Source organism: Varroa jacobsoni, unplaced genomic scaffold (assembly GCF_002532875.2).
Source record: "Varroa jacobsoni isolate VJ856 unplaced genomic scaffold, vjacob_1.0 scaffold_1063, whole genome shotgun sequence".
Lineage (NCBI taxonomy): Eukaryota > Metazoa > Arthropoda > Arachnida > Mesostigmata > Varroidae > Varroa > Varroa jacobsoni.
In genome coordinates this window covers 840,502-868,078 of record NW_019213965.1, presented here as the reverse complement: position 1 = coordinate 868,078, position 27,577 = coordinate 840,502, and the positions used below count along the sequence as shown (strand labels likewise).

Sequence of the window (27,577 nt, the reverse complement as noted above, 5' to 3'; positions counted from 1 at the left end):
GTGTAGGCCATAAAGGGTGTCAAAAATCCTATACAAATAATTGAATTGTCAGTCCTACCTGGAATGCATAACGTATAGGTATAGGTATCACTGGCATGTATGTGGATAATAAGGAACAGTGGCATGTTTCACTAGTGACAGGAAAAATCATATGGAAGTATTCAATGGATTTAGGTTTTTTTTTATACTATTATATCTATATTAACTATTTACATTTCCCTTGTATTATTATTATTATTTTTGTAAGTTGTTCTCGTAGGGAAGTTCCTGTTGGGATAATGTAAGAGTAATATGAACTACTGCATCCGAAGATAATTGAGCCCGCCAATTTTTTGCAATAGCCTGTCCTTAACGCTTGTTATATGCGTAGGCGTTGATTGAATATAATTATTTTTTATCAGGTTAAGTTGAATAAAATTTCGTGTAGAGAATTTTAACCGTGAAACAGGTCTATCCTTGTATGTCTACGATTACCTGTTTAATAGAATAGATAAGAACAATCGAACGGCGTTGATTGGTGTACTTTTCTGTAGTGATGTTATTGATACTATAGTAAATGCACAGCTTGTCTCGTTTATTGTATGCCTAATGCTGGAATAATTTAATTCGATCGAAAATAGGTACAATTTTCACATGGCGCGAACTCTCCCACATGCCCGTTCGGCGGTCTGGGCAGTCAATGAAAATAGTGGACAATCAGTGGTAAGGACCAGTGGAGGGGGGCTGCATGCGAATGGAGAGATCACAAACGAACATACAGATCCAGGATCTAACTAATTTAAATATAGATACATACATACATACATACATACATACATGTATATATATACAAAAATGGTCCCGATATGTACTTCTCATAGCTTGTCTTGTGTAAGGGTAGGAAAGGTTTTCTAATATACTATTTTTATATATGCCTAAAAATTATTCTCATTGCAAAACATTTCACGGTAGGTGTTTCAGATTCAGGTAATTCAGATCCTAATTGGCGATCTTACTTGATGAGACTCCCATACATGCGAGATTAGCCACAAGACGGAGCACAAGCTATCAAGCCTAGAAGCGATAGTCTTTGTAGTAGGACAACCCAAAATTTGGGGACTGGTAAAAGTAGGTTATTTACGCACTAACCTGTTTCTATTCTACATACCTACTCATGTAGGAACATTTTCAGTATCATATTCGCATCGATATGCCGGTCTTCGTTAGACCAGAAATAGTTTTTTGATTTTATAGGAAAGAGCGAGCGACAGACAGACAGACAGACAGAGCGAGACAGAGAGAGAGAGAGACAAAGAGAGAGAGAGAGAGAAGGGGGAGATCAAGATATTTGCCAAAAGATTCCTATTAATTGACGTGTTTTATATAACGACACAATAGAACTTCAGAGACAAAAAAAAAACCCGATATATACACGCGCACACACACACACTGAGAAATTGACTTAATTGAAAACTCGGTTGGTATTTTTTTGTCATAAAACATAATTGTTTTATTTCCTATTTATTATAATCGTATTTATATAATTTTTTTCCATTGCCACCACATCGTCACGTTATTGATCGGCGGCAGGATTCACCTAATTTCCTTTTATATTAATTTCAATCTCGATCGATTTCGATCATTGGTTGCTTCTTCGAACATTAATGATTTTTTTTTTTTATTTATTACTAATTCCACTTTTCCGTACTATGTGCTCTCTCTCTATAATAGCTTCTATTTTTTACCGTGGCATTCTGTTGTTTCAAGTTGCTCCTCTTTGTCATATTGTTACTTGCTTTGAGCGGTCGGGAAGCAGCCTAACTTTAGGCGATCCGCTCATTATTGTCATATTTGAACTACGAAAATTTACAACTAAGTTTACAGTATATAGTTTGTCATTATTACTGCGAATATTGTCCCGTTTGTTTAATTTAATATTCTCTTCATTATTATTAGGGCCCAATGTATATATTTAACTTACAGACAAAGTCATATATCTTTGTTGCTTGTACAATCATATAATAATAAGAACAATAATACGAGTAAAAAAAAAGTTAGTGGAAGGTTACTCTTATTTTTTTTCTATCTAATTTTAAATTGTTTTGATTGCAGCTATTCTAGTCCAGTATCAATGAGATAATTCCTCTCCATTCTAATAAATGGTTTACTAAAGGGCATTTATGAGCGGGCAGGTATACTGTAGATGAAAAAGACAATCAACCAGCACCAGGAACGTTGAAAAACAAGCGGATAGAAGTATTGTTTGTAGTTTTTCCTTGTTTTGCAGAGAAAAAGGGCAGGAAACACCAAGAGGATCACATTTGCGTATGCATTGATTGTATAATGATTTTGGTAATGTTTCTTTGAAACTCAGCATTTATCAACACGCGCTCTATGTGTGTTCGGTTTAAGAATAACCAGCATAATCTTATGGACTGCAAAGGAAACGTAGTTAGTTAGATGTCTAAAGGCTAAAGACTGCTAAGGTTCAGCTAATGAGATAGAAATTAGAAGAGATCGTTTTTTTTGGTTACATATATATATATATTTTTTTTCTTCTTCATTTTTTTTTTCATTCAAAAGACATTTCGCACACAAAACTTAAATTTCGTAAGGCTACTTAGAAGTGGAAATGTCGTCTACAATTAATATAATAACTTATATGTATATATATATGTTGTCAACCATCATCATTATATCAATGAATACATTAGTAAGGCATACATGCGAACAACATGCAAATATACTAATTACTGACAGAAAACATAATACAGACAATAGAAGAAAGTTGATAGAACGAAAAGAAACTCAGGAGTTCTCCAGGAAGTCTCATCTAATAAAGATCCTTTCTGCTGTAAATAATCGACCGCACACGTAGCGGATACCACTGTCGGCCACTCCAATAGAGGTTCCCTCTTCAGTTTGGTTCACATTTTTTTTTTTGTTACACTTAGCTTAGGTTGTCATAAAGGTTTCTAGGTGCTTCTTAAGGTTCTGTGTCTACCAGGCAGTAACAATGACGTCTCCCTGCTACTTGAACTCACGGCGAAATATGCTCAACAATTTGCCTCTTGAATTATGCTGTCATCCGCTGTGTTTTGAGCCCCAATAGTATGTATCTTAGTGAGTGTGTTCGTATCTGTGTAAAAAGCATGGAAAGCTCTCCTTGTAGAGGAAATCTTACGTCAAGCATCAGATCATACATGTTGTTGCAATGCAGAATAATGAAATGGAGAAGACTTTTTGGGCAGATGCTCGTTCGGTTGAGATGTAATTTCGGTTGATCTAGGCCCGATAAAAAGGGTTTAGCGACACAGCACACGAGGCAGCACTTGGTAGAGCGGCTCGACGCGCATATATTTATAAGGTGACACCACGAAGAGTACTGTTGGGGTAGGAGGATTGTATAAGGACGCACAAGGTCTTGTTTATGGCATTATCGCAATGAACTAAAAAGCTTTAAGAGTAAAGCTGCTGCACCAAATCAAACAATAGCAGCAGCACCAACAACAACACCTACGGGTCAACCTGCAGGCTACAAACTCAAGATGAAGGGAATACGCGCTGAAGTGCCGAAGACAACGATGTTATCGGTTCGCCATTGCCGGCGGCCCACAACGTAGCAACAACAACAACCACTACTACACATGTAGCAGATACCTTATAGACCCCCAGATCCTTGACCGGAAAATGTTCGACGAGGCAACACGGACCAGCTCGCTACAACGACGTACTAAAATCATATCTATCAATTCCAGCCGAAGATTCTGTGGGTCTAATACTCATAGAAATGACAACTATGACGGTGCACCTAAATATAACAAAGGCATTTGGATGTGGTCAATGATTCCACACAAGAGCTCAGTAAAAGCCAATTCGCCGCTAAATCTGCTTGATCAGTAGGGAGCTAAGACGTGTAGGTGGTATGTACCTGTTCCGGATTTTTTAGCTTAAGGTGGTTGGCATGAGAACAGACATATGCAGACTCAAGTGATCGTGTACTCATACGAAGAATCAGACTTGAAGTGATCATTTCGGATTCTTCACTCTGAAGCATTTACATATATCGAGGGTAGACTATACGAGAATACAATACAGTAGGATTTATTGTGTGGATTGGAACAAAATAGCGGACTACCGTGGGCGAGCAGTTGGAAGACCAGAGTGGACCAGGAAGCTTTTGGTTTTCGTATTGAATGTCGGAAATGAAAAAACCGCTGTATTTGTCTTTTCATGGTCTTCTACGAATGATTTATGACTTCATTTGCTATTATAATCGTCACGTTATTGTGGTGCATCGGTGCCAACCTGTACTTGAGACCTTCAGTTAGATTGGGATTAAACAATTTGTCCTAATGGAACCGGCTGTACCGCCATGACTGCACCGAAGATGTAGTATTTTTGCTGATCCTGTTTATTGACCTGCACAAGCACCGTTCATAGAAATCAAGCATAGGACTAAGACACGAACACTAGCAACTCGCTTGAAAAATCAGATTAGCGGATATACGTAAACAACTGCCTTTTTCTTCACTAGTGTAATACTCGAACTTAGTTTTCTTATTTGTCCGAATGGATCGTGTGGTAGCTATTTGTCGGTTCAGCAACTGCTTCCCATGAACGCCATCACCGTCTGTCCGCACCTTAGCTATTATCGGTCTTTCACCTTTCCATGCTATCGATCGTCCACGGAAACACTGGCCTAAAAAGGGCTAGCCAAGGCTTGTTCATCAACTGTGATACCTTCTGTATTTATTCGAAATATAGAAGTCTTCTGCTAGCTACAATAGCCATTTTCTGTGCGCTCAATCGATTTACGTTATTCCACTCTTTGCCACTTTGATATTGTGTCGTATTTCTCGGGTTTCGAATGTTTAACCTTATTCAATTTTTTTCTTTTTCATTTGAAACACAATCGGTTGCCTACGTATATGTAACAGAAGGTCAAAGTGAATTTTAGTGAAACTATAAAACATTGTGGGCTTTCATCTCAGTGAGGACGATGTACCGAATGTAGCGGAATGGCGAATGATGCCTTGGAAAGTACGTCAGATGACATTTTCAGTTTAATCACTATTACGGTTCATTGCAGCTCAGAGATGGAAATTTAACTCTACTGAAAGATAACAATTTTGGGTATGCCCAGCGGAAGGTCTCTTCCGACAACATTAGCGCTATTCATTTGTCGCCCCATGTACTAAATGCATGGATATTCCACTCCATTTTTACTAGAAAATATTTCCCACGGAAAGCATTCATTTAGGTATATATCTATATTCGTCGATGATGTCCTTATTTTCCCTCAAAAGAGCACGACGTGGAGCCCCACTTGCGGGTCCAAGTTCATATATGTAACCTAAGACGAACGAACATTAAGGCTTCTATATCCATCTGGCCTTTATGAATTAACCCTGCTCAATACAAGAGATCATACAGCAGTCGGACAATCACGCTATCTATATATATATATATATATCGTACCCCGATGAACATGTTAGTTATATTTTGAATCGTCTTTCGTTTACAATGTTTAGTTGCATTGTTTTTTATGGGTACATTCGTCTTTTCCAGTTCCATCTCTATTTGTTGCTCAGGCATCCACCGTTCCCCGCTGTAGGCACGAATATGCACCCTCGTTCGTAAATTGCGCCTGCGGGAAGCTGCTGGCGGTTCTGACCCGTAAAGCCTGACCAAGCCTAGAAAGCAATACAGTGCGTACCGCACTATCCCACGTAGCAGTAATCACATAATTGTCCTTTATATGTATTTATAGCTTATCTACTGCAGACTGCTGCTAAAGATCCGCTAGTATTTTCCAATAATCATCGTCTTCTGGTAACATAAGTTGTTTACTTTAAGATAGGTGTGTGTTTTGGCTCTGCTTTATATTCCGATTGGTGGCGGAGAGAATAGCCTGGCCTCTCGACAACGTACGTTCAACCTGATGTTGTGTCCCTCTGTCGCAGGAGTAACAGAGCTAGTGGAAACCAATTTATCTAAAATTGTTTAGTCTGGTGGTCGTCGAGTGTGGCCGAATGATCAGGCGGTGCTTTGTTTATTTACGGTATATGATTTGTTAGTTGAGGTTGTTGTCTGGACCCGTCTGGTACTTCATTGTAGTGTAATACTTATTTGTGATTTGGAAACGGTGAGTTGTGTGTGTAAAGCAATTTCATATTGTAGATGACTGCGGCTACACAATGGCTAGCCTGGGCAGGCAAAAGGCTGCGTAAGGCCGAGCGGCACAAAGAAGAGACCAACTGCGCATATTTATAACGTACGTGTATGTGGAAAAACGTTTAGAAACGCACAAATGAGAAATCAACCAAAAAATACGAAGGACCATGTTCATCAATCAAAAAGCAGATACTTGGTGAGACTGGAGGATTTGGAAGCGACGCTGATGAATAATGAGAACACAGAAAAGTCGCCACATGTGCTTGTCACGCGAGAACGGACAGATAAACTAGATCCATTTATATTCATTACATAATACACTGCGAGGAGAAAATCGAGGCAACCTGGAACATGAGCATTATGGCTCAAGCCGATTTCCTTAGCGGCCCAATATCTCTTTCTGCGACACCATCTATTTGATAATTCTTACAATCTTGTGTATTTTATAGTCAGTACGTACGTGCATACAACGAGCGATTGCTCACTTTGCCCTATTCGTTCTCCTCCTCATTACTAATTTGCCATTCTTGTTATTGATCGTTGTTGCACCATTGCGTCATTACATTGCAACCGTGGTATATATATATATATATATATAATTTCAATGAGGAGATTTAGAGTTGTTGTTTTATTATCCTTTTTTCTTGTAATCATTAACGGTAATCAATAGTAATCATTTCCTTGCAATCGTCAAATACAAAAACGTACTCGTACACAAATAGAGATATACAATATATGTATAATGCAGAACAATACAACTGAACAGGGACCAATCTGCGAGCCGTCGTTTGATACCGATCCTCACACGAAGGAAATTCCCTTGTCTTCTAAAACGACTGCCTCTTTACGTCTTTTTTTTCTTTTATTTTTGCTCGCGTCTATGTTTGTTCATTATTGTACACATAGCTTTCGACGGACAACCTATCCTGTTATCAATTCAGGACGAATTGCTCTACTGTGTTTGTACGACGATGAGTCCTGGATGCGCATTTTTGAATCCAGCTTGAGTTGACATATGCGAGGAACGAGTGATTGCGTGTGCAGGTGCCTTTGTTCGACCGTGCGTCACCTTAAGTTCTTAGAGCCTATGTCAAAAGAGTAAATTTGTCTTTTTTTTACGGTTTAGGCGCTTAGACAGTTACAAATCCAAGATGTTAGAAGGCTATGTTAGAAAAGCGTGTCTTTCTTTTTTCATCGCTTTCGTCTCTGCTTCCGTAGCAAGGCATCAAAAGAGCTCGACGCTACGTAGTACATTCAGATCGAAAAAGGTGCTGAAGGAAAAGTGTCACCTTTTTCAGTGCGAATGTACATATGAATGTACACAAGCTAAAAGAAACGCCTGCTCTACATCGCATATATAGTTGAGCTATATGTGGCCTTATGTGCGCGATCGACATTACGAAAGGTAGTAAGTGCGACTTGCCAAGTTACACACAAAAACTGCGTTATAGCAAACCGCGAGCGCGGAATACAGACATCTAGCTAGGAGAAACAAGCCGTCACCGTTGTCCTAGGCTACTATATTATCGAACAGAAACCGCCGAGCAGAGATTGTTTCGCTGAACGGCAGTTGACCTTGGAGTGAAACCAATAGTCTTGGTATAATGTGTTCAAAATGAGCTTAGCAACTGTGCCATCCACGGTAGAAAATATGGAGGGAAACATACGTTATTCTGTGGCAGGTCCTACCCGAATAGGCCTATGTCGAGTAAGACGTATACGCTTGGCAATCGCCCGCTAATGATTGTGATACAATAACAGAGACATGCTACATAATGATTTCACATAAATAGAAAGACGTGAGTCACGGGTGCTGACAGGTATTTTCACGTTGATTTTTATCATCGCTTGATCAGCAATGAGTCGACAGTCATCGGCTCATGCAAGTTTTTTCGTCTATCTTTCATTTAAGAACATCTACTCAATGGTCAGCGGTCAAGCGCACTATAAAAGTCCAGACGAGCTAGCCAAATAACCAGCCGCTTCATTGGTCTGATTTGGATGAAACAAAATAAACTAATTAGTGGACATAAGGTCGAGTTGTTAGAAAGTGTCCACAATGTCCAACACTCTGTTTGTAGACATATGGGACTATTGATATTATCATTAGTGTTATAAGTTTGCAACCTGTCAATGACTCACTGATCAGTTACTTCATAGCAGTATGATCACCATTATTGTTATCTGTACATTACAGGTAATAGAGAAGACACATCCATTTTATCTTCAACGTTTTAAATGTAAACCATACGCAATCACTCACATAGATACATACACACAGGCATAAATACGCACATTACGCAAATGATTTATTTCCAGAGTCACTCACACAAACACGTAGGCCTATCTCTACAGTCATTTCATAGAAAGTTACAGACAAAAATGGATCCATTCATAACGTACATTACAATATATGATACTGCGCAATATACGAGGCTCATGCTACCCTTTGATCCATTTATCGAACTAGACTTATCTATCAGTTGGCAACGATTTTTCTCGCTCAGATCTCCCCATTCAGCTGCCGCCAGTTTAATTTCGTAATCATGCTCCACCTTTCTCTATAGCCTTAAATATAGTTGACAGTATAATAACTAATGGGGGTATTTCCTTGCCTTTTACCGAAGTAAAAAAAGTAGTGGCTTTCATTAATACATACTGTATTATTGTAACAGTACATTGTGTCCTGGTCTTTCTAGCAATATTAAGCCCGGGAACATATGTCCCAATATGGCGGCTGCGGAATATTACAGTCGTGCCTATAGCCATCGTGCAATGCCGGCAAGAACAGTCGCGTAGCAACAATTCAACAGTTGGACAGTAGCATTGACAGAGCCGTCATTGTTTTCCTATTTGTAGCCTTCGTGGAAGTGTAATTAATGTCTTAGTATTTTGGTACATGGGTACCTACGAGGATCCATAAGAGATCGTCATTGTGGTATAAACTGTAGTAATAACAGTCATTACGGTTACATGAGTTTACGACCGGGCTTAGGTTTCTAGGCTTAACCTGGTCGTGTCAGGCTCGACTTGCCAGCTTCCTCGTTCAGTGCCTCTTCGTAGTTAAACCTGTGTGATAATACCATTTTAACGTATGCAAAATACGTTTTCGAACAGTGTTTTGCAGCGCGAAAGCTCCTTGTGGCGGCGTTATATTGTGTAGTGATTGGTATTGCCAACCAGCTCTGGTCCAATTCGACGCAAATTTCACTTGTGATGTCTTTAGTAGTCCGATGCAATCATTATGTTGTACTGCCATTTACCTAGTTTTCTATTGTCCTTCTTTTCCTACACGAGAATCACTGGTCTATACAACCTTGCTATGTGTTTGCTTTCCGGAAGATGTCGACTGCTGCACGACTTTGTTGATATTTTCGACGCAGACTTATTCTGGTTTTTGTCTAGTTGTATGTATTTGAATGATATTGCCGAATCATGCCGTGAAACCATCATCAGACCAGTACTGCATCAGTCGGTTTTGCAGAGAGTTGACGTAAGTTCGGCGAAATTTTTCGCTTCTTTTCTTCTGTTAACGTACATCTGTTTAACGCGGGTTAGATGCCTACCACGTTGTGACCAGGTCGGCAACACATATGTCGTCCTGTGCCGCTTTGTATAGACAACAGGCATACATGTAATAAGAGGCTTCGTCGGAATCAATTCCATCGAATAAGATTTTGGTCCCTTCTTCTCAGAATCTGATGTAAACTAAACGTTTGAAGTTGCTACAAAAATCACAGGCCGGTCGAAACAGTCGATGTGGAGTATCACGAAGTGGTGAAAAGTCATCGGTTACGGCCGGAATTCACAGGCGAAGGGTTCAACTGTCAAACACAGTCACACACTTCTAATCTCTCGCTCTCTCTCTCCCTCCCTCCCTCTGTGTTTTCCAGATCGAGTATTTTCGGTGTTATGCAAGCTAACGGTGCTGGTGGCAACGGAAACCGACGTTCCTTGTTGCAGGAATTTTATCCATATGCTGTTCTATACAAATGCATATGCGACAAACAGATATATGTATGTACAGTGGTTTCAATGAGTGAACGTTGCGCAGGGCTGTGGATCCTGTTTTTGACACATTATTTCACGTTACACTCACGTTGATGCCCACATACGAACGGGATTAGATCAAAACCCGAACAGATCATCGTAATAAAATTATGTTCGTAACAAAAATAATTGGTCATTACTATAAACATTACTTCTAATGGAGCATTATTGAAATGTACTTTACCATTCATTTCGCGAGTCTATGGACTTTGCGCAATCTAAAATCCCTAAAACACACCCTATGCCAAGCAGTTCGTTCGCGACAATTGTCCCTCTTAGCTGTCGAAACTTCTCTAAGATCCACAACGGTACCCCAAAATGTAAGTTATACGTGACCAGTAACCTTACTAAGCGGCATCCTGTACTTGGGGAGCTGCCTCAGCTGTCTCTCAAACTCCAATTCGCGCTACGGTACACACCCTCATTATGGCTTTGCCTGTAACCTTACGACCACCTGATGAGGCCCATCTCGATCATACGATGCAGCGATACAATATAACGTGTCTGCCACAGTCCCATGGTCGACACGATGGATTTCTATCTCAGTGGGAATTATAAACGCATCTAAGGCAGACTGGACGCCACAGCGAACCCCTCGATCCTCAATTATTGTGACTTCTCAGAGACCGGACGTTGTTCTGACCATATCGTGTAGGCTAGAACCAAACACCACTGGGTGGAAACGTGCCGGCCCATGTATCTGTGACAGCGGTAGAAGTTGCTCCTCTTGTATAAGAATCTGTTTGGCATTCACAAAAATTTGGAGGATTTATCGTTCCGCCAGCAAGAACCACAGTGAGGAACGACAAGTTCGTTAATTTCGGTTACGTCAAGCTGTGTCACATTATCTAACAGATGTTGGCCTCATATTTAGTCGCAGAGTTCGGGCAAAAGCTGATCATATGTCTCTAATTGACTAATTGATGAATTAAGTAATTCAGTGGTCAGTTAACGACATCGACCAGTGATCACACTCACTTCATAGCCAGTATTTGGTGTTGGGAAGGGTTTAGAAACCCAACCCATCTTTGCGGGATTTTGTTATCTATGTTCTGCGTCTGTGCTCTAACCGGCGGTGTCTGTCTATTCCTCCGCGCTATAATGGAGTCCATTTTCTATTCATGCAAGACCATTTGGCGTCTGCCGAAGGCAGGCTCTATTCACGTACATTTCGTATATTAGGCGGCAAAAAATCTTGGTCCACTAGCGTATTACAAATAGCGCTTTACGGGATTGCTCTCGCTTTCTTTCTGGGGCTCCGCTCACCTCCTTCGCACTGCTGTTTGCTAACCGATAAAAAAGATTATTATGTGAGGTCGCAAAAAGATATGGTAGCAGAAACGTACGCTTTCGCAGACTGGTGCGCATATATCATGTACAGTGCCTGCATTGATATCATCGCATGTGCTCGCGGTTAGAATGGCGCTACAGGCGTTGTACCGATATTTACCTTGAACTCTTCATTATCTTGAATTTCATCATTCTGAGTTCCAGTTGTCATATCATTTATACTGTGCTACTCACCTTCATCCATACTCGTACCGGCGTGTCGTCGGTGTTGTGCAACAAACAATTACAGAAAAAGCAATTACGACAAATCAATGGCTGCTACTAGCGGTAAGATGAGCTGTATGTGGTCGTTGATCTTGGTCTTCCTATCGATAACACTCCGTTAATTTTCCAGCTGGTTCTTCGTAGCTATCACTATGGGCATCTCGTATAGATGGACGTGTAAATGTTATCTCTGCGTGATTCTTGCTCTTACCTACGATATCGTAGTAGCCAAGCAGGGCAAATGGAAGCAATTAATTTGTGTTGGCGTGAACAGCTCTTAAGTCTCGTTCCGCATCTTAATTTCTCTTCCCCTCCCTATGTAAGTGTCATATTTGCAATAGCGGGACATCAAACACAGTCGCCCTTGCGCCGGCAGTCATGGTCTAGCTAAAAACACTACATCTACGTAGTACTCGAGTAGTCTTTTCGAAGGCATTGATGGATCTAGTATGTAATGTATGTATGTATGTATGTACGCTCGCACCTGTCCGTACGTCTTTCTGCTGTGCTTCTATTAGCTGTAGTTGTAGCAGGAACTGCGCGAGCGTTTCTCTCACCAGCCCCTGCATCACCAGCCTGCCGGCCACCAGCGTTAGTCTCAGTCATCTTATCACCAACTTCACTTTGTTCGAAACGTCGTCCAAGCGCCGCCATTGACTGCCGTTCCAGAGACAGCCGAAGCCACAGCACGACGCCAATGACGACGAATTGCCCCTTCCCGTTAAAGAGGGAACCAACTAAGCGACATGCGCTCCGTCAAACGCCGTAGACGTCAGACAGTGGCTACGGGAGCAGAAGGGGAAAGTTGAAACTATATTAATATTCGATACTACTAATGTTAGTGCTGGGGCCGTCACCTCTGACAGCGACAGCGGGTGATAAAAGTCTAGAAGACACACAGCAACAAAATAAGCGCTAACCTTAATCGTACGAATACTAGTAATAATAATAATAAGAGTTCTAAGAGGTTTCAGGCTTTTTTTTTTTTTTTCATAACTGTCTTTTGTGTTCGGACAACCTAGATCCGCAAGGGCCGATGCTAGTGAAAGCAACGTTCGCAAAGACAAGTACAGCTGTACCGTAGGCGCCGGCTTACTCGAGCCCTGTTCACCAGCTGCGGGCTCTCCCCATTCCGTTGCTGTTGGGGGACATCCGCAGTAGACAGGCTGAACATGCAGTCGGAGAGTCAGCGGTTTCTTAATTTTCTAAGGCTGACCTACGTCTAGCTGTTATGGGTATGGGGTACGGGTGGCTTCGGGGTTACCAGATACGGTAGTAATTGTAGGCGAAAAAAATATTGAAAGATTACGAGTGATTCCGCCGCCTCCAGTACCTAGTACAGTTCGACTAAATGAGACAGTTACCCATCGAGTCGCATCGGTGTTTTGTCGCTTCTGCGTCTTCATCGAGGTAGCAGCCCCTACTTGGATAAAGAAACTTGCAGCTGTGTCAATATTGACTCGGTCAACCCTAGCTGGTAAGCCTGTCGAGAGCAAGCCTGAACATAGCCTGGCACGGATTCGATCTAACCGGACCGATTGGATTATGTTGCGCCACCATTACGAATGGCATACGGGTACACTCGCCGTCTACTATCGCTATTATTACTGTTAATTTCGTTATTATTACTGAATATTAAAGCTATGTTGAAAGAGGCCTCCTTTAAACGGACGTTATGAACAACGCCAGAAGATGTACTGTTCACAGGACGCAACGGTTGTCGGTTTGACAACTGTGTCAATAGTTGTTACGTTGATATGTTGTCCATCGAGATGGATTCATGGAAGTGTTGGTTGCCCTTTGTCTGCGCGAGCGCGCAGGGGCGGTGAGAAAGCTCGCGAATAAGACGCTGTTGTCATCGCGATCGGTCGGTCGTCAGCCCCTTTATCACACATGCTCGTATGTCCTGTCAATTTACCGAGTCGACCCGTATGGCTGTATACGTCTGTTATTAATGACGGTGGTGGTTTACTATTTCACATTAACTAGGTCAATCACCAGAATATGAGGTAATATATAGATCTATAGCTTGGGCTAGCAACCTGGACGAGAGAAGATGTTATCAAATAGATCCGATGCTGGCATGGAGCAAGGGGCCAATCGGAGATTTTGCCGTCATCACGACCAAATGAACCACTGCCTATTCTGCTGCTTATTACTGCTTAGCGGCTTCTAATAGAGAAAGGACAAAACTACGGTGTAAGTAAGTGGCATGTCGTTACCGTGAACAAGTCGCATTTAGATATTTTTACACTACTGTTTCTGATAGGTTTTGCGTTGATATTAGTACCGACGGCCTCTAATAAATAGAAAGAACGATGAGTTTGCCTCGCTGCTTTGCTCTAACATCTGTCTATTGGTAAAAGCAACATCAGCAGTAGTCCAGGCTGGATCATTTACGTGGCCTGTGTAGACACTCAGGCGTCAACGGCTGGGCAGAAGCAGAGCTAATAATAACTCGAGCCTTTAATGTAAAGTACAAATATAAACGATTGCCGGCCATACGAAGCTAATTGTTAGTTCTTATCTCGAAACATCAAAAATAAAAGAAAACTCTATTTTAAGATCGAGCCGTAGCCCTTTTCTGGGGACCTTCCTCCTAGGCTCCAGGCTGACCACATGTTCTAGGCAGGAGATTTGGGCAGACAAGATTTTCACTGTAATGTTTACAAAATTTTACTACAAAATGACACAGACGGCAATTGGAATACTAACTAGCGCAGGGGCAAGCTGTCAGATAACAACTACAGTAACTGCCGGATCGATCCCAGTTATCATTTCGCTGCCTGATTGGATATGTTCCTGCTTGACCACCACTTATAAAGTCACTCATGCCGCGAGCGCTTTTACCTACATCAGGAAGCACATGTACATACAAACGAGCCTTTATACAGGGGCGTCGTGCTAATCTCACACAACAGAGTTGATCATATTGCTCGTGAGTTCCGCTGTGCACGCATGCGTGCGTGCGTGCGTGCGTGTTTATGACAAAAGTCACACACAAAGACTATAATTCAGTGGGTAATCATGTAACTCGCAACGCAAGACCAATTCGTTCGCTGAATAATTGACTGCGTAGTGATCCAGAGCAGACGATGAAAGTTAAGGCTATAAACGCACAGATTTCAATGCTCTCAAACTATGACTAAAATAGACGGCCACAGCGACAGTTGGCAAAGGGACAGCTGCGGCAACTGATGCTGCTTTGTATACGTATGTAGAAGAGGGTAATGGGGTCAGATAAAGGTTTTTCGTTTCGTTCAGGCTTATTTAGAGCATGAGTGGCAGCAGTCGTGTTGCCTTTCATGCAGTGGTTGATGGCCCATGATAAGGTTACTGAACCAAAAATATCAGGCGCCGAGGTAAGTGATAAGATCGATGGGAACTACTGCAGCAAATAAAGCGGCAGCGATAGGACACGGGTAAAGGGCGATTGCTGGCTTATCAGTTTTTGAACTAATGCTTAAGAGCAACGATGCGAACAAAAGTAACTTGTTAGACCTGTTATAAGCCTGTATGCATTCAAAAGTTCTAAAAAAGTATTGGCCATTACATGGATGTGTCAGATATTTATATAAAAATGTAGACTTTTAAAAGTTTCAATAATCGTTGCTTTTTCTTTTACCTTCCTTCGGGCACTTTTCTGCGGCTGCTGTTGGGGCTATCGCTCTTACCACGAAAACGATCCCACGATGGTGTCCTCCCACAGTTGAAGTATCACCTAGGCATCAGGGCCAGCATCGAACTAAAGGATGCAACGACTCACAGCGGCAGTAGATGCTTGCGCACTTCATCTGCGGCTGAGCTATGGATGCGGTGTCAAGCCTGACTGTCAATGTGCTAATACCCCCGTTGTTGCGACTATATACCACTGTAGCACGGTGCTTTTAGAATACAGAAGCTGTGATCTATCAAGCACACGCACTAATATTGTATTTGTGCTCGCTTCGTTACTAAAAGCAAATACAGTTTGCACTGAGAAGCCATAGGCCGTTCAACATCTGAGAGAAACATTGGCTCTTGTTACTGCCGCCGATTTTGCTAGTGTTTCAAAGGGGGTAGATGGAAACACAGAGCCCGAACGCAAACCATGAGTAGCGATTCGGGCGTGTGGTAATTGGTGATGTTGCCTGAAATGGAGGCAGACGATCTTCCCCCATGATGATATGGGATAGCTATTGTGCGACACCGACCACGGCCCTATGGCTAGGCTATGAAATGTCATTTGTATTGCCACATCATACCACCAAGTTAATCATATCGTAGACAGAATACAACCGCTGCTGAGTCAGTGCGCTCTATGTGTAGCGTTCTGCTGAGGGCCCGCTTGTGACCATGCTTTCTTTAGTCTTCACCAGTCTGGTATTTTCCATGTCATGCAACAAGCATTACTGGAAACCAAACAGCTTGAAGAACTGACCAAACTGCTAGATAGATGGTAAGTGCCTGTTGTGCATTCTCGGCCTATATGACTTTTCTAACTTCTATGACTATCTCCGCCATTGCTACTAGTCGACATCAATCAAGCGAACTTCTCCTCTAACGAGCGCTCGCGGGTGTTATACACATCGACATCATAGGAAGAGCCAATAAGCAATAACCTCGACGACGAAACCTGCGAAAACACGAAGAACTAGCTAGTATACCAAGTGCATATTGAAGGCAGTAGACTCTCATATGTACTTCGCCACTCGAACTAGAATATAGAAATCACTCATTTCTGTAGTTGATACGTCGGTAGCAGACCTGCCTGTGTGCCGGTTCGTTTCCACAGGACGTTTAGCAACTGCAGCAGCTATAACAGGGGCAATTGCAATTGATAGTACGTAGTCTGCCAAAAAACATCACTGTGGGTAGCCCACCAGCGGCCAACAACCGCGAGCGGCCTGCGTGCGCGATTAGAAGAAGATCGTGAACGTAGATTGCGGCTTGAGCAACGGTTGCGGCTGCAGCCAATGCGCCCGTTATATGCGCTGGCAAAACACTATGCCTCTATTTAAAGCTTTCCCGAGACAGAACTAGTACCTTCAGCAACTAGAAACAAAGCAAAAGAGTGGTAGAAGAGTATGTTTGCCGCGAATGGCTGTAGCTAGCTGCATTATGGTGACTAGTGTCTGATACTAATAGTATTCACCACGACTCGTGGTGCTTGCCGGCCGGCATGATCATTACAGTGGCCATCAAATAGGAACAGGAAAAATTCGCCGCTGCCGTCTCCAGTATATGCACGGGATATCTATTCACAATGGCATTGCAACGGAGGTAAAACTGCCGCAGGAACAAAGGTTTGAAGAGAAAGCCGTCTTGACCTGAGCTGCAAACCCGTAAGGAAGTACGTACGTGTACGCGACATAGCATTCGCGTTTACATTGCGGTATGTATATGGATATATCGGGTCAGTTGATCATCAGCTAGTGAGTAATTTCGCTACTTTAGACAACACATACTGCCAACGATAGTGGTAGCTAGGACGAGACAGCAGTGTGAAAAAGCAGTGGCTTGATCTGATGCTACTTCAGATACTACTGACGATGTTGCTCATAGGCGAGACTGTTCATTGAGCAGGAGCATGATCGACGAACAGGCAGATGGCAAAATTCATCGCTTAGCTTCGTGGCTCGTACAACTATGCGTTCACATTTGCAGACGATTGCCCGTTGTCATAGTAGCGGCTGCAACACCAGGGGCAATATGGACTAAAAACAGGAGTATACTGACCGGGATAAAGAAAAAGAGGAAGATATCAGTGCTGCTGAAACGAATGGCCCCGGCGTATAGGAAAAGAAGCTACCCCAAGATTAAACTACTCATGTAGGCAGACTAGATCCATAGTGTTGCTTGCAATTATTGTCCACTAGTATACACCAGTAGCTATTATTACGCACAGTTGCTGCACCGAGGCCAGCTCTGTCCGACAACAAAGATCTATCCTGCTCGACACATTAGCTGACATCAGTTTTGGGTGGGTCCGCGTTTATTTATTTTGCCGTTGCTGCCATCGTTTTGGTTATTATTGATGCTGTTGTTTTTCCTCCTTACCGCGTGGGTACAGTTGCAACCGCTACTGGTGTTTTTACCTGCGCACCGGGTGCTAGCAGAGTTGAGCGGTACAGCTGCCGCCTCTGCTGCGGCCATCATTATTATGCCCCTGATACAGCAGATACACACATTCATATACGTAGGGTGACCCTTCGTCTCCTCGTCGAAAGATACGAAACTAAAAATAGATTCACCCACCCTAGTGGTTCCAAGTCCAGTAGATCTGCAGCGACTCGTCAGCCGTATTGCGCAGAGGCCATCTGGGCTGTAGTACGTGTAGAGGCGAGCAGTAGTATCAGCAGCATGCTGAACGCGGAGCTCAGGCAGGAAGGCTCATATATGCTGCACTACGTGGGCGGGGTGGGGCGTGGGAAGCGGAAAGGGATGGCAGACCTGGGCTGAGCTTAGCAACCGGGGACATCTGAGGGGGCAAAACGGCAGCAGTCGCAAGGGCCAACCTTCGTTGCGCCGTTGATGGATGTAGGCGAGGAGAGCCACTCAGCCGTGGCATCGAAAGCCGGTCTCACAGCTAGCCCAACTCAGTCGCCGCAGCGGCGACTGAGCTGGGCTCACTGTGTGCGGGCCCCCGGGAACCTGACCAACAGCAGCTAAAATAGGACCGACCTTAGGAAAGATTCGGGTGGAGGGCAGGGTGATTGGTTCCGATGTGGTGGGTTATCAATGGCAGGCGGAGATGTAGAAAGCATCAGGCGGACGCCAGAAATGTTCACCGACATATGGTTAAGGAGAAGCGCTACTTTATGCAACGTTGCTGCTATGTCGTGCGTTCACGGCGTATATATATGAGTACGGCAGTGATCTCATGTTACGTGCCGCTCCCTGGAACGCCAGAGGCCCGCATAGTGAGTACATTAGTTCGATCTGCCCCGGGCTCCTTTGAGCGGTTGGGCTTGAATACCAATTCATTATCGAGTAGGAAAAAGGATAGTCGAAAGTCAGATAGTTGGCAAGGCCTATGCTATGGTCAAGTGAAGCAGACCTTTGGTTCAATTTTACCGAAGAAATCTACAGCGTAACGGAGATCGGGGCATAGGGTCAGCACACGGATCGGCTCATCAGCAAGCTATATGGCCGCTTGCTGCTTTTGATGTTATGACTCTACGACGATCGTGTTGGAAAGCAATACGCTAGTGGAGTCAGAATTTAGTGGAAAGGAAACATGAAGCACAAACACAATGACAGGTACATGAAAACATGAACACACAAAACAGCTGGGCGGAAATGCTCAGAAGTTCATATTGTTTCTATTCCTGTGTATTTATATCTCGTTTAACACCGTCCAAAGCGGCATCCAACTTCAGACTGCCAGATTGTGAAATTTAAAATTCCAGGTGTGCCGCGGTATTTAATGTGCGTGTACACTTTTGAATTGAAAGAACAGGCTAATCACAAACTCCAGTCCTTCTAAAATCCACGGCATGACGAGAACTTCACAAAAGCCTCAAAACAGAAACAATTTGATACACGCCTGAGTAAATTCCATGGCTACATGCACGTGACGTTATGTTGCTGGGCGACAAACCCATCAACAGAGCAGGGCTGGCAAACGTAACTGGACAGATGACCATAGACAGAGTAAGGGCAGTTGCGTTCACAAAAGCGATTATCACGGTGACATGCCAGTCACACGTCATTGAGGGGTTTGCAGGAATAGAAAGAAAGAAATGATATTATTTAACCGTACTTATATCGTGGTAATATCATGGGCAGTTCTGTAGTCGAGTGCATTGATTATAATGGTTTCCTAATATAGAGTGTTTATTAAAATTCAATCACGATCATACGTACACGCACACATACGCAAAGCTAGATCTACATAGAAAATCCCACTAATATTTATTTCACGATTGCTCAGTATAATCCGCTTGGTTCATCCACGACAATCCAGCATCCTTTCAGGGACGGACAGCGCTCGGACACGTTGATATTGCCTCACAAAGGTAAGGCGTACCCAAGTGCGAGACAAGCGTATCAACAAAGCAAGTCATCTGCATTTAAATTTATACGACCCCAGCTGCTAACATCCGCTGCCTGCCGTCACAAAAGTCCGCCGGATGCACCTGATACATCACTCTTAGGTCGACTTAAGCGCCCTGTTGTGCAGGCGTTATTTCATCTATTCGTTATTATCAAGTAGATTTACTGGGGAAAGTTAGATTTGATCGAGTACAACAATTGTACGATGAGCGGCAAAGGAGGCTGAAATACAATTGAGAAGAAAAATTGCGGGAAAACTGTTTAAAACTCGAGATTGTTACAGGCAGCTCGTGAAACAGAGTTTATATGAGTATACATTAACTTCATAGTTTTTTGGATTTATTGTCATCATTAGGTTTCTGCAAAATGTTTTCAGCATCATCATCACTGCTTAAACAGGGTGCCGATGATGTGTACCCGCCACGGATTAACGTTTGGCTTGAAGTTGTTCGTTATTAGCATGCCATAAGCTTCGTCACAGGATATCTAGTGCTGTATATTAAAGGCGAAGTAAATGGATTTATGTGTAAATGTGTGCATATTTGGGTGCGATATGAGTTCCTATAGTTGTCCCTGCTATAATATGGTACATATGTACCTAATATGTACACTATAGGATCAATACTTGGGGTGGATGAGGTGAAACGAAAATCAAACACGTCTTTCAGGCTCCCATGCTGGAAGTCGCCTTTTCGGACACGAATGATGATACCAACAGGCTCCGGACAGACAGGCATCATTGTGGCCTATAGCCATGAGCACCATAATGGCATCGTCATCATTTTACAGAAGAGCGCACTGTCAATACTGTTGTCCCATAATATCACAGGTGGTGAATCAATCATCTTACAGCGAGTTTTGATGCTGATCTTAAACAGGATTTTGTTTAATGAGTTATAGTTGGTTCAAGTTGAATGATATTGGTTGGCTGGCAATTTTAGGCGCTGCTTGTCACGCGTCTGCCATTTGTGTATAACAAACTTTCTAGCAACATCCAGTATTTATATAGGGGCGTCAAACAACGCGGAAATAAAAGAGCATCGCGAGCACTTTCCCACATGATCTGTCTTCCTGTCCTCCTTTTCTTTCCGTATGTTAAGTACTGCCATTATAGACTCCTTTCATACCCAGCACAATTTAATTGTAAAGGAGCACGATGCTTCAGTTGTTCGATTGTGCCGTGCCTGTTAATTATTGTGTTCTTATTAACCATTATATCAATGATAGCTACGCATGCTGATCGATTTGGATTCGTTTACGGTCATTACGTACTCTTTTAATGGCTCCATGTTGCTATGTGTTCATTGAAGTTTCTATGTATGTATGTGTGTGTCTGTATATTGTGCCTTCACATTGTACGCAGTTATGTCATGTAGGCGATTTTGTAGAGCTTGTCTACTAGCCGTGTTAAACGACGCTTTTCTATTTGCGTAACGGTATTGTACCCCTTGTTGTTGAAATTGTGTGCAAGGGTTTAGCCAGTGTGTTTGTTTGCTGGCTCGCTGTGCGTCTGCTTACTTTTATCTAGGTAACGAGTGTCTTATACGTACAAGTGAAGTTGGTAGTAGCGGAATTGGCCTGTTGAAGGTGGTTACCGCCGTAGCCGGCGGCCCCTCCGGGGTGTCTATGCCTAGTTTGCCACAGCTTACAAGGCTTACATGAGCAGAAGAGGTCCTGCAGGGTCTTCTTGAACGCCATGCGGAAGTCTCGATTGAAGTACGCGTAGATGATGGGGTTGAGTGACGAGTTGATGTATCCGATCCAGAAGAGAAGGTCTACCACAACCTCAGGACAAGGACAGTCGGTTGGAGCACACAAGGACGTTGTCACGTACCACAGAAAGAACGGTAGCCAACATAGAATGAACGCTCCCATGATTATGCCTAGTGTTTTGGCTGCCTTATGTTCACGCTTCATCTTGGTGATGTTGCGCTTTGTCGGCGTCGACTGACCTGACTCGGTGTCCTCTGCGCCGTGCGAATTTCGATGAGGCGGCGCGTGGATCACCTGCTGCTCGCCGCCGCCAGGACCCATCTGCGTTTTGCACAGCATCTTCTCCTGTCGGGTCGCTTCTAGATAGATGCGCCAATAAGTGAATAGCATTACTGAGCACGGTATCCAGAACGAGATCGACGACGATATAATAGCGTAATACTTGTTAACTTTGAACACACACTCGTTCGGATGGTCGGCTAACCACTGCCGATGCTCTTCCGTCGTGTACCAGCCGGTAAATATGGGCACGAAGGATATGAGCAGCGAGACCGTCCACGCTAACGCTAACATGATGAAGACCCGTTTCGTCGTGATCTTCGTCGGGTACTCGAGTGGCTTGATGATCGCGTAGTAGCGATCGACAGATATGCAGCATAGGTGCATAATCGACGCTGTCGAAAAAAGGACATCGCACGAATTCCAAAAATCGCAGACCACCTGATTGAACATCCACTTGCCCGAAATGGTGAACGACGCATTGAATGTCATCGCGAACAGGGCGACGAGAGCGTCCGCTAACGCCAGCGATACGATAAAATAGTTGGTGGTGACTCGCAGCTTGTGGTGCCTTATCACTGATGTGACGACGAGCAGATTGCCGAAGATGGCCGTCAATATGATCGAGATCAGCACCACCGACTTGGCGATCGTCTTTGCCAACGTCTGCCATTCTGGGCTGTCGGCAGCGGCGGCGGTGGCAATATCGGCGGGGCTGGTTGCCCCCGCTTCTACCGACATTCGGTATCACGTCCAGCGTTGGCCAGCGTCCGAGGCAACGTCGCGGGGCAGCCTGGCGCCTTCTTCCGATTTCAACCGACGCAACTACTACCACGACCGGAAGAACCACCGCGACAGGGACGACAATGTAAGCAACGAACCTGCCTCGTTGTTCCTGTTGTTGCTGTTTTTATTGCAGAGGGCGCCAAGCAAGAGTACCTCGGGCAAGCGTTATCGAACGGGACAGGTTGAACGACGAGCTCCTGCGCGGACCGGTTTTGTCGTTCGTGGTAAACACCGTTAAGCTTCAGATAGGTTCGGACGCTAAGAAACGGAGATAGAGAAAGAAAGAGGGAGAGAGAAGGCTTTAGGGACCACTGGAAACAGCAACAAATAACGAAGATGCGAATGAGAGTTTGTTTGTTGCTAATTTCTATTGTATTTTCTATAATTATTGTGCATCCGGGCCTCGGGTTTCTGGACTTCTGCAGCAGTTGCCCACTGTGGCACACTCTTGTACAAAAACCTTTTGGGGCCACGGCTGCGTTGAACTTCGCGAGTCCTTTGATCTATCTACACACAGGCTCGGTGATGCGCAAGCATGGACACTCGTACTTGAAGGGTTTGCAGCCTTTTCTCCTACAGCTTGAATGGCTTCGTCCACCAAGGGACGATTGATTTTATCTACGATTTTTGCCTCTTTTGCTGGAATTCATAGGGATAGTGACAATGACGCTGCTATTCGGCCGTCCATCGAGACAATTGTTGCAAACGGTTTGAACTGTGGTCTAATGCTATAATTGATGACGAAATTGGTGATGCGGGCGCGTACGTAATGAACAACGGCCAGGACCGAACACGTCGGTGTTGATTCTATATACGGTGATGGCAATCAGATAGTCGAAGTTGTTGACGCAGCGATGCTTGTCGTTGGCGAACTGTGAGAGCACACTATGGAATAGCGGTGTATCCAGGGGTTAGCCAAAGCACTCCACCACTCCACAGAAAACGATTCACTGATTGCTAATTTACTCGTTTTTTTTTTCTATTCGTGACCTTTACTTCAACCAGCTGAACCTTCCTCTCGTTGCTAAGCAACTAAAATGAACCAGCTAACTGAAATTAATTCACACTATACAATATCTACAAGAACAACGAGAATTCCTTAGTCGTCGCAAGGTAAATTTCTTCGGCTATCGCACCTAGTGAATCACAGTTTAGCGAAATCCAAGGAACGAGCTAAGATCCGATGAGCAAATACTAACAATCATCCAACCAATGGCAAAAAAGCAATATCCAGTATCCAGTCAGCATATTCAAAATCCACTGGAGGATATATGGAGGCCAGTGATAACCTACTGGAACCGAGGATCGGGTAACTGCACTAAAGCACACAAGCAATCGTAGACAAGGAAGAAGAAACTGTCGAAGTGGTGCTAGTAATTCCTTATTGTTGTTGTCGTTGCTGTTACTTTTGCTGTTGTCGTTGCTGTTGTTGTTATCACAGTGTCGTAGCAGTTGGTATTATTTTTCCGAGAATGAATCTGTTCGCTCGAAACACTCACAACAACGATATCTTATCCGTCATGCTTGAGACACTCCTTCAGACCCGGGCCTGCTTCTAGATCTTCACGAGATAACTTAAATTTCGGTGTCGGCAGTCGGAATCGGTAACGATTGGTCGTGTAATTTTCGATCGCATATAGTAGACTATCTGCTGCTTGCTGATGGCGCCCTTTGTGCGTTGCGCGGGGAGACAAGGCAACCGCGAACGCACTTCAAGTTCTGGCCGCGCGGATGTCGCTTAGGCCTCGTCCGCTTGAGGCTCATCGGCTTGCGGTGAGCCGACTGACCTGCGATTCTACTTCGCACCTCACCTCAGTAGAGGATCGCTCGCTCGGTATAGCAGCGAGACAGCTTTATTCCTTGCATACAAGATACACACTACTAAGAAGGCAATTCTGAGCGATCTGCCTTTTGAGGACTGGTCTTGCTGTCGACTCGTTCTTTTTTTTTAGTCGGTTTCTCTATCGTCTAACCGCTTTGATCTGTTTTTAGCCAGGTTCGGTTCAGCGCCAACTCGGCGCGTCTGAGCGTTTGCTACTGCTGCCGCCAGTGCTGCCTCGGCTTTCCACAGTCTCTCATAGAGTCTAACTTAGCCTGTGCCGGACACGGCCGATAAGAGCTGTTACCGCTGTAACAGACAGGTGCAATGTGGTGTGAGGATTCCAAGCTTTCATAACTGCTTCAGAATTAGCCGATGTACCAGCTTTTTCCTTTCGTATTATTGCTGGCGTATGTCTCTGTACCACCTTGAGGCCTTCGCGGTTGTCCGGTCCTCGAACAGGCCCGCCGCGAACGGTTGTGTTAGGTCCGTCCACTATGTGGCAGTAAAACTAGTCATCTGTCGGTTACATTACAACAATTGATTCGCTCGACAGGCCACTGTACCATTCACTCTCACTTGCTTGCCTTTTCCCTCTCTTTCCCTTACGCGCGGCATATACATATATATATATATATATACCGTATATATATGTGTGTGTATGTGTATGTGTACATAAATATAGTTTAGTCAAAGTATTAAGAACTAAATGGGCAATAACGTCCTTTTGTTTTGTGGCGCAGTGTGTTTGTAGCTAACTGTCACAAAACACGCTCACTGGCCTGCCAGTGTTCTGGGGGGGCCAGATTCTGAACCGCGCAGCCCCTTGAGGTGTTCATGGCATGTGTAGACGCTTGCACGTCGTTTAGTTAAGCGTTCGGTAGTTGACGCCACGTCGATGAGCTTAATTATCCGAAATAAAAAAGATATGGCGACGTGTATTAGCCACTCGCTAACGATCACTTCGTGTACGGCGTATACCTGTACACACACTTCGAGTATTAATAGGCAATAGTACTAGCAGTAGTGGTTATGTGACCGAGATACCGGGTACACGCTTTTTTGGGGTTTATTCTAGGGTTCGAAGCCTTTTCAAACCTGCAGCGATTTCCACGTTTTTCGTTTTCAAGTAGACTTTGCCCTGTTGAGCAATTGTTACTATGCCACCTTGACCGTTATGCCGCAATGAACATAACAGCAAAAGCGGAACTGACTTAGCTACACGCCACCTACCCCGGTGCGTTACCACTCCAGTGCTGCTGTCACTTTGTTTCGTTGTTGGTGTTGGGTTTGTGATGGCCAGCCGTAGCGGTAGTGATGATTTAAATTGTCAAGCTCACACAGGCAGTTCAACCTGTGCCGTACTTCGCTTCTGAGCAGTTCGGTCTGACAGCACTCATGTCGCACACAAGAGCTTTCTTGCCGCTTGGCCACTGGCTGTCATTGCCCGCTTGGGCAATGGCGCGTCGTCTCCCCACAACGACGGCGGCGCTACGGAGATCTAATTGTCTGAGTTGTAGAACCGCTGTTGGGCTGCGTTTTTCCCTAACTCTCGTATCCTCACCTAGTCAGACAGGCAGTGTCAGTTAAGGATGGGATTAATCTTCATATACAGCCAATACTTCGTTGTAGACGATGCCTATCCGCGCAGCACTTTCCACAGTGTCACGTCGCGCATCGTTCGGCGTTGAACGTTTTGTCTATCCTCTCTTGTGCGGTGGACCAGCCTACCGGCTAATGACCCGCGCAAGTCATCGCTATATGCTCGACCCTTCTGCCTCACGACTTTCTTAACCACCGTTGTCGTCGTTTAGTTCAACTCCAGTTGCTGCAGTTTCTGTTACCTGCACAGGTATTGCCACTATCGTTACTGCGGCTGAGAGGTGACCAGCACGTTTTTCGCGGTCGTCATTTTCCACTGGCTGTCGCCTGTGTCCGTCCTCCCGACTCGACTCCTCTTCGCTGTCTCTCGGCGTCTGCTGAGATCGTCTATCTTTTCTGTATCGGCCGCTTGCGACGATTTCTCTGCCGATCAACTGTTACGGGTGCGGCTGCTACTGTCGTTGCTGCCGCCGTTACCAGTCGTATCCCTGTATCGCTCTGGTCTCTGCGTCTCCCTGCCTGCCGACACTGCGGCCCTGTCAATTGCTCTCGCACATAGAGAGCATTCGCGCGCGACTCACAGTCGCTTAGCTGCTGCTGTTACAATCGCTCATTTTTTCTGGGCGCTCAACACTCGCTCAGCGCCCGACACTTGCCCAACGCTTCGTTCACTTGCCAACGCGGAGAAGCGCCTGTAGATCGCGCGCTTTGTGCGGCGGCGGCGGCGGCGGTGGCGGTAGTGGCAGTTCTCATGTGTCGATTGCTGTGTCGCACAGTGGACACGGCGGCCGCCGCGTTAATAGCAGTGGCGAGTGGTTCGGTGTCTTGCTAGACGCGGCGCGCCGCTTCAATTGCTGACGCGGTCTTTACTAACTCCGATAGCCAGCACAGCAAACGTCCATCGGCCAGACAATTGACCAGAGGATGACTTTCTGGCTGCTGTTACTGTGCGTTTGAAATTGTTGGCCGTTGACTAAGGCGACCGCTAGTTCCCAGTGACACCAGTCATTTAGTTAAAACCAGTCTTGAAGTTGGTTGACTGGTTATAGCGGCTGGATGCTGCTGCCTCTTGCCTCGCTCGTTGGCCGTCGCTGCTGCTGCTTCTTCGATGCTGCTGCTGTCCTCTCGGGCCGTCTGCTGCTTGGCGGTGCCAGGTTGCCTTGCTGCTGCTACTGCTGCTGCTGCCGCGGGCCAGGCAGACGCGCCAGCGGCGCTGTGTCGGCGTGCTGGCTGTGTGTAAGTGCATCAACGATGTTGGGTGAGAAGGGACCAGTGCGCCCTCGCACTAGGCGCAGCCGCGCGCGCTCTTTCGACGGCTGTTTCAGCTCAAAACGGCAGACCGCTTAACCCGCCATTGTCGGAGCCGACGCCGCTGCTACAGTCGTGCGCTCGCCCGCGCATCGTTGGTTCGTTTGTTCGTTCGTTCGTTCATCCTGTGCTGGCTTACCCTCTCACCTGCTGGCGGAAAGTTCACCCCTCACAGCGCTCAATCGAGCCTCGGCCAACCCTCAGCTACCATAGCGCGACATACACTCGCAGACGCGCGCGTACATAACAAGCAAAGAGACCTCTCAAGTACCC

At 44.7% G+C, this 27,577-nt stretch overlaps 1 protein-coding gene and 1 long non-coding RNA gene across 12 annotated transcripts in view; one reads left to right on the top strand and one right to left on the bottom strand.

Annotated features, from left to right (window-relative positions):
• LOC111266205 (octopamine receptor beta-2R) overlaps positions 1 to 27,082 on the bottom strand; it is a 136,359-nt gene extending 109,277 nt beyond the window's left edge. For 6 of the 11 annotated variants that reach the window (XR_015313331.1, XR_002683930.2, XM_086970808.1 and 3 more), the window contains exon 1: positions 21,348 to 27,082. Coding sequence is in view for 9 of the 11 variants with exons in the window: in XM_086970808.1 (XP_086826934.1) it covers positions 21,348 to 22,530 (1,183 nt within the window). In the remaining 2 variants the exon portion in view is untranslated. The remainder of the gene's footprint in view (positions 1 to 21,347) is intronic. The other 5 variants (XM_086970810.1, XM_086970812.1, XM_086970811.1 and 2 more) reach the window with 1 other exon arrangement.
• LOC147752715 (uncharacterized) lies at positions 716 to 10,335 on the top strand. Its single transcript, XR_015313337.1, has 2 exons — positions 716 to 9,649; positions 10,050 to 10,335. It is a non-coding gene; the product is annotated as an uncharacterized LOC147752715 (long non-coding RNA).
• Positions 27,083 to 27,577: the final 495 nt, after the last annotated feature.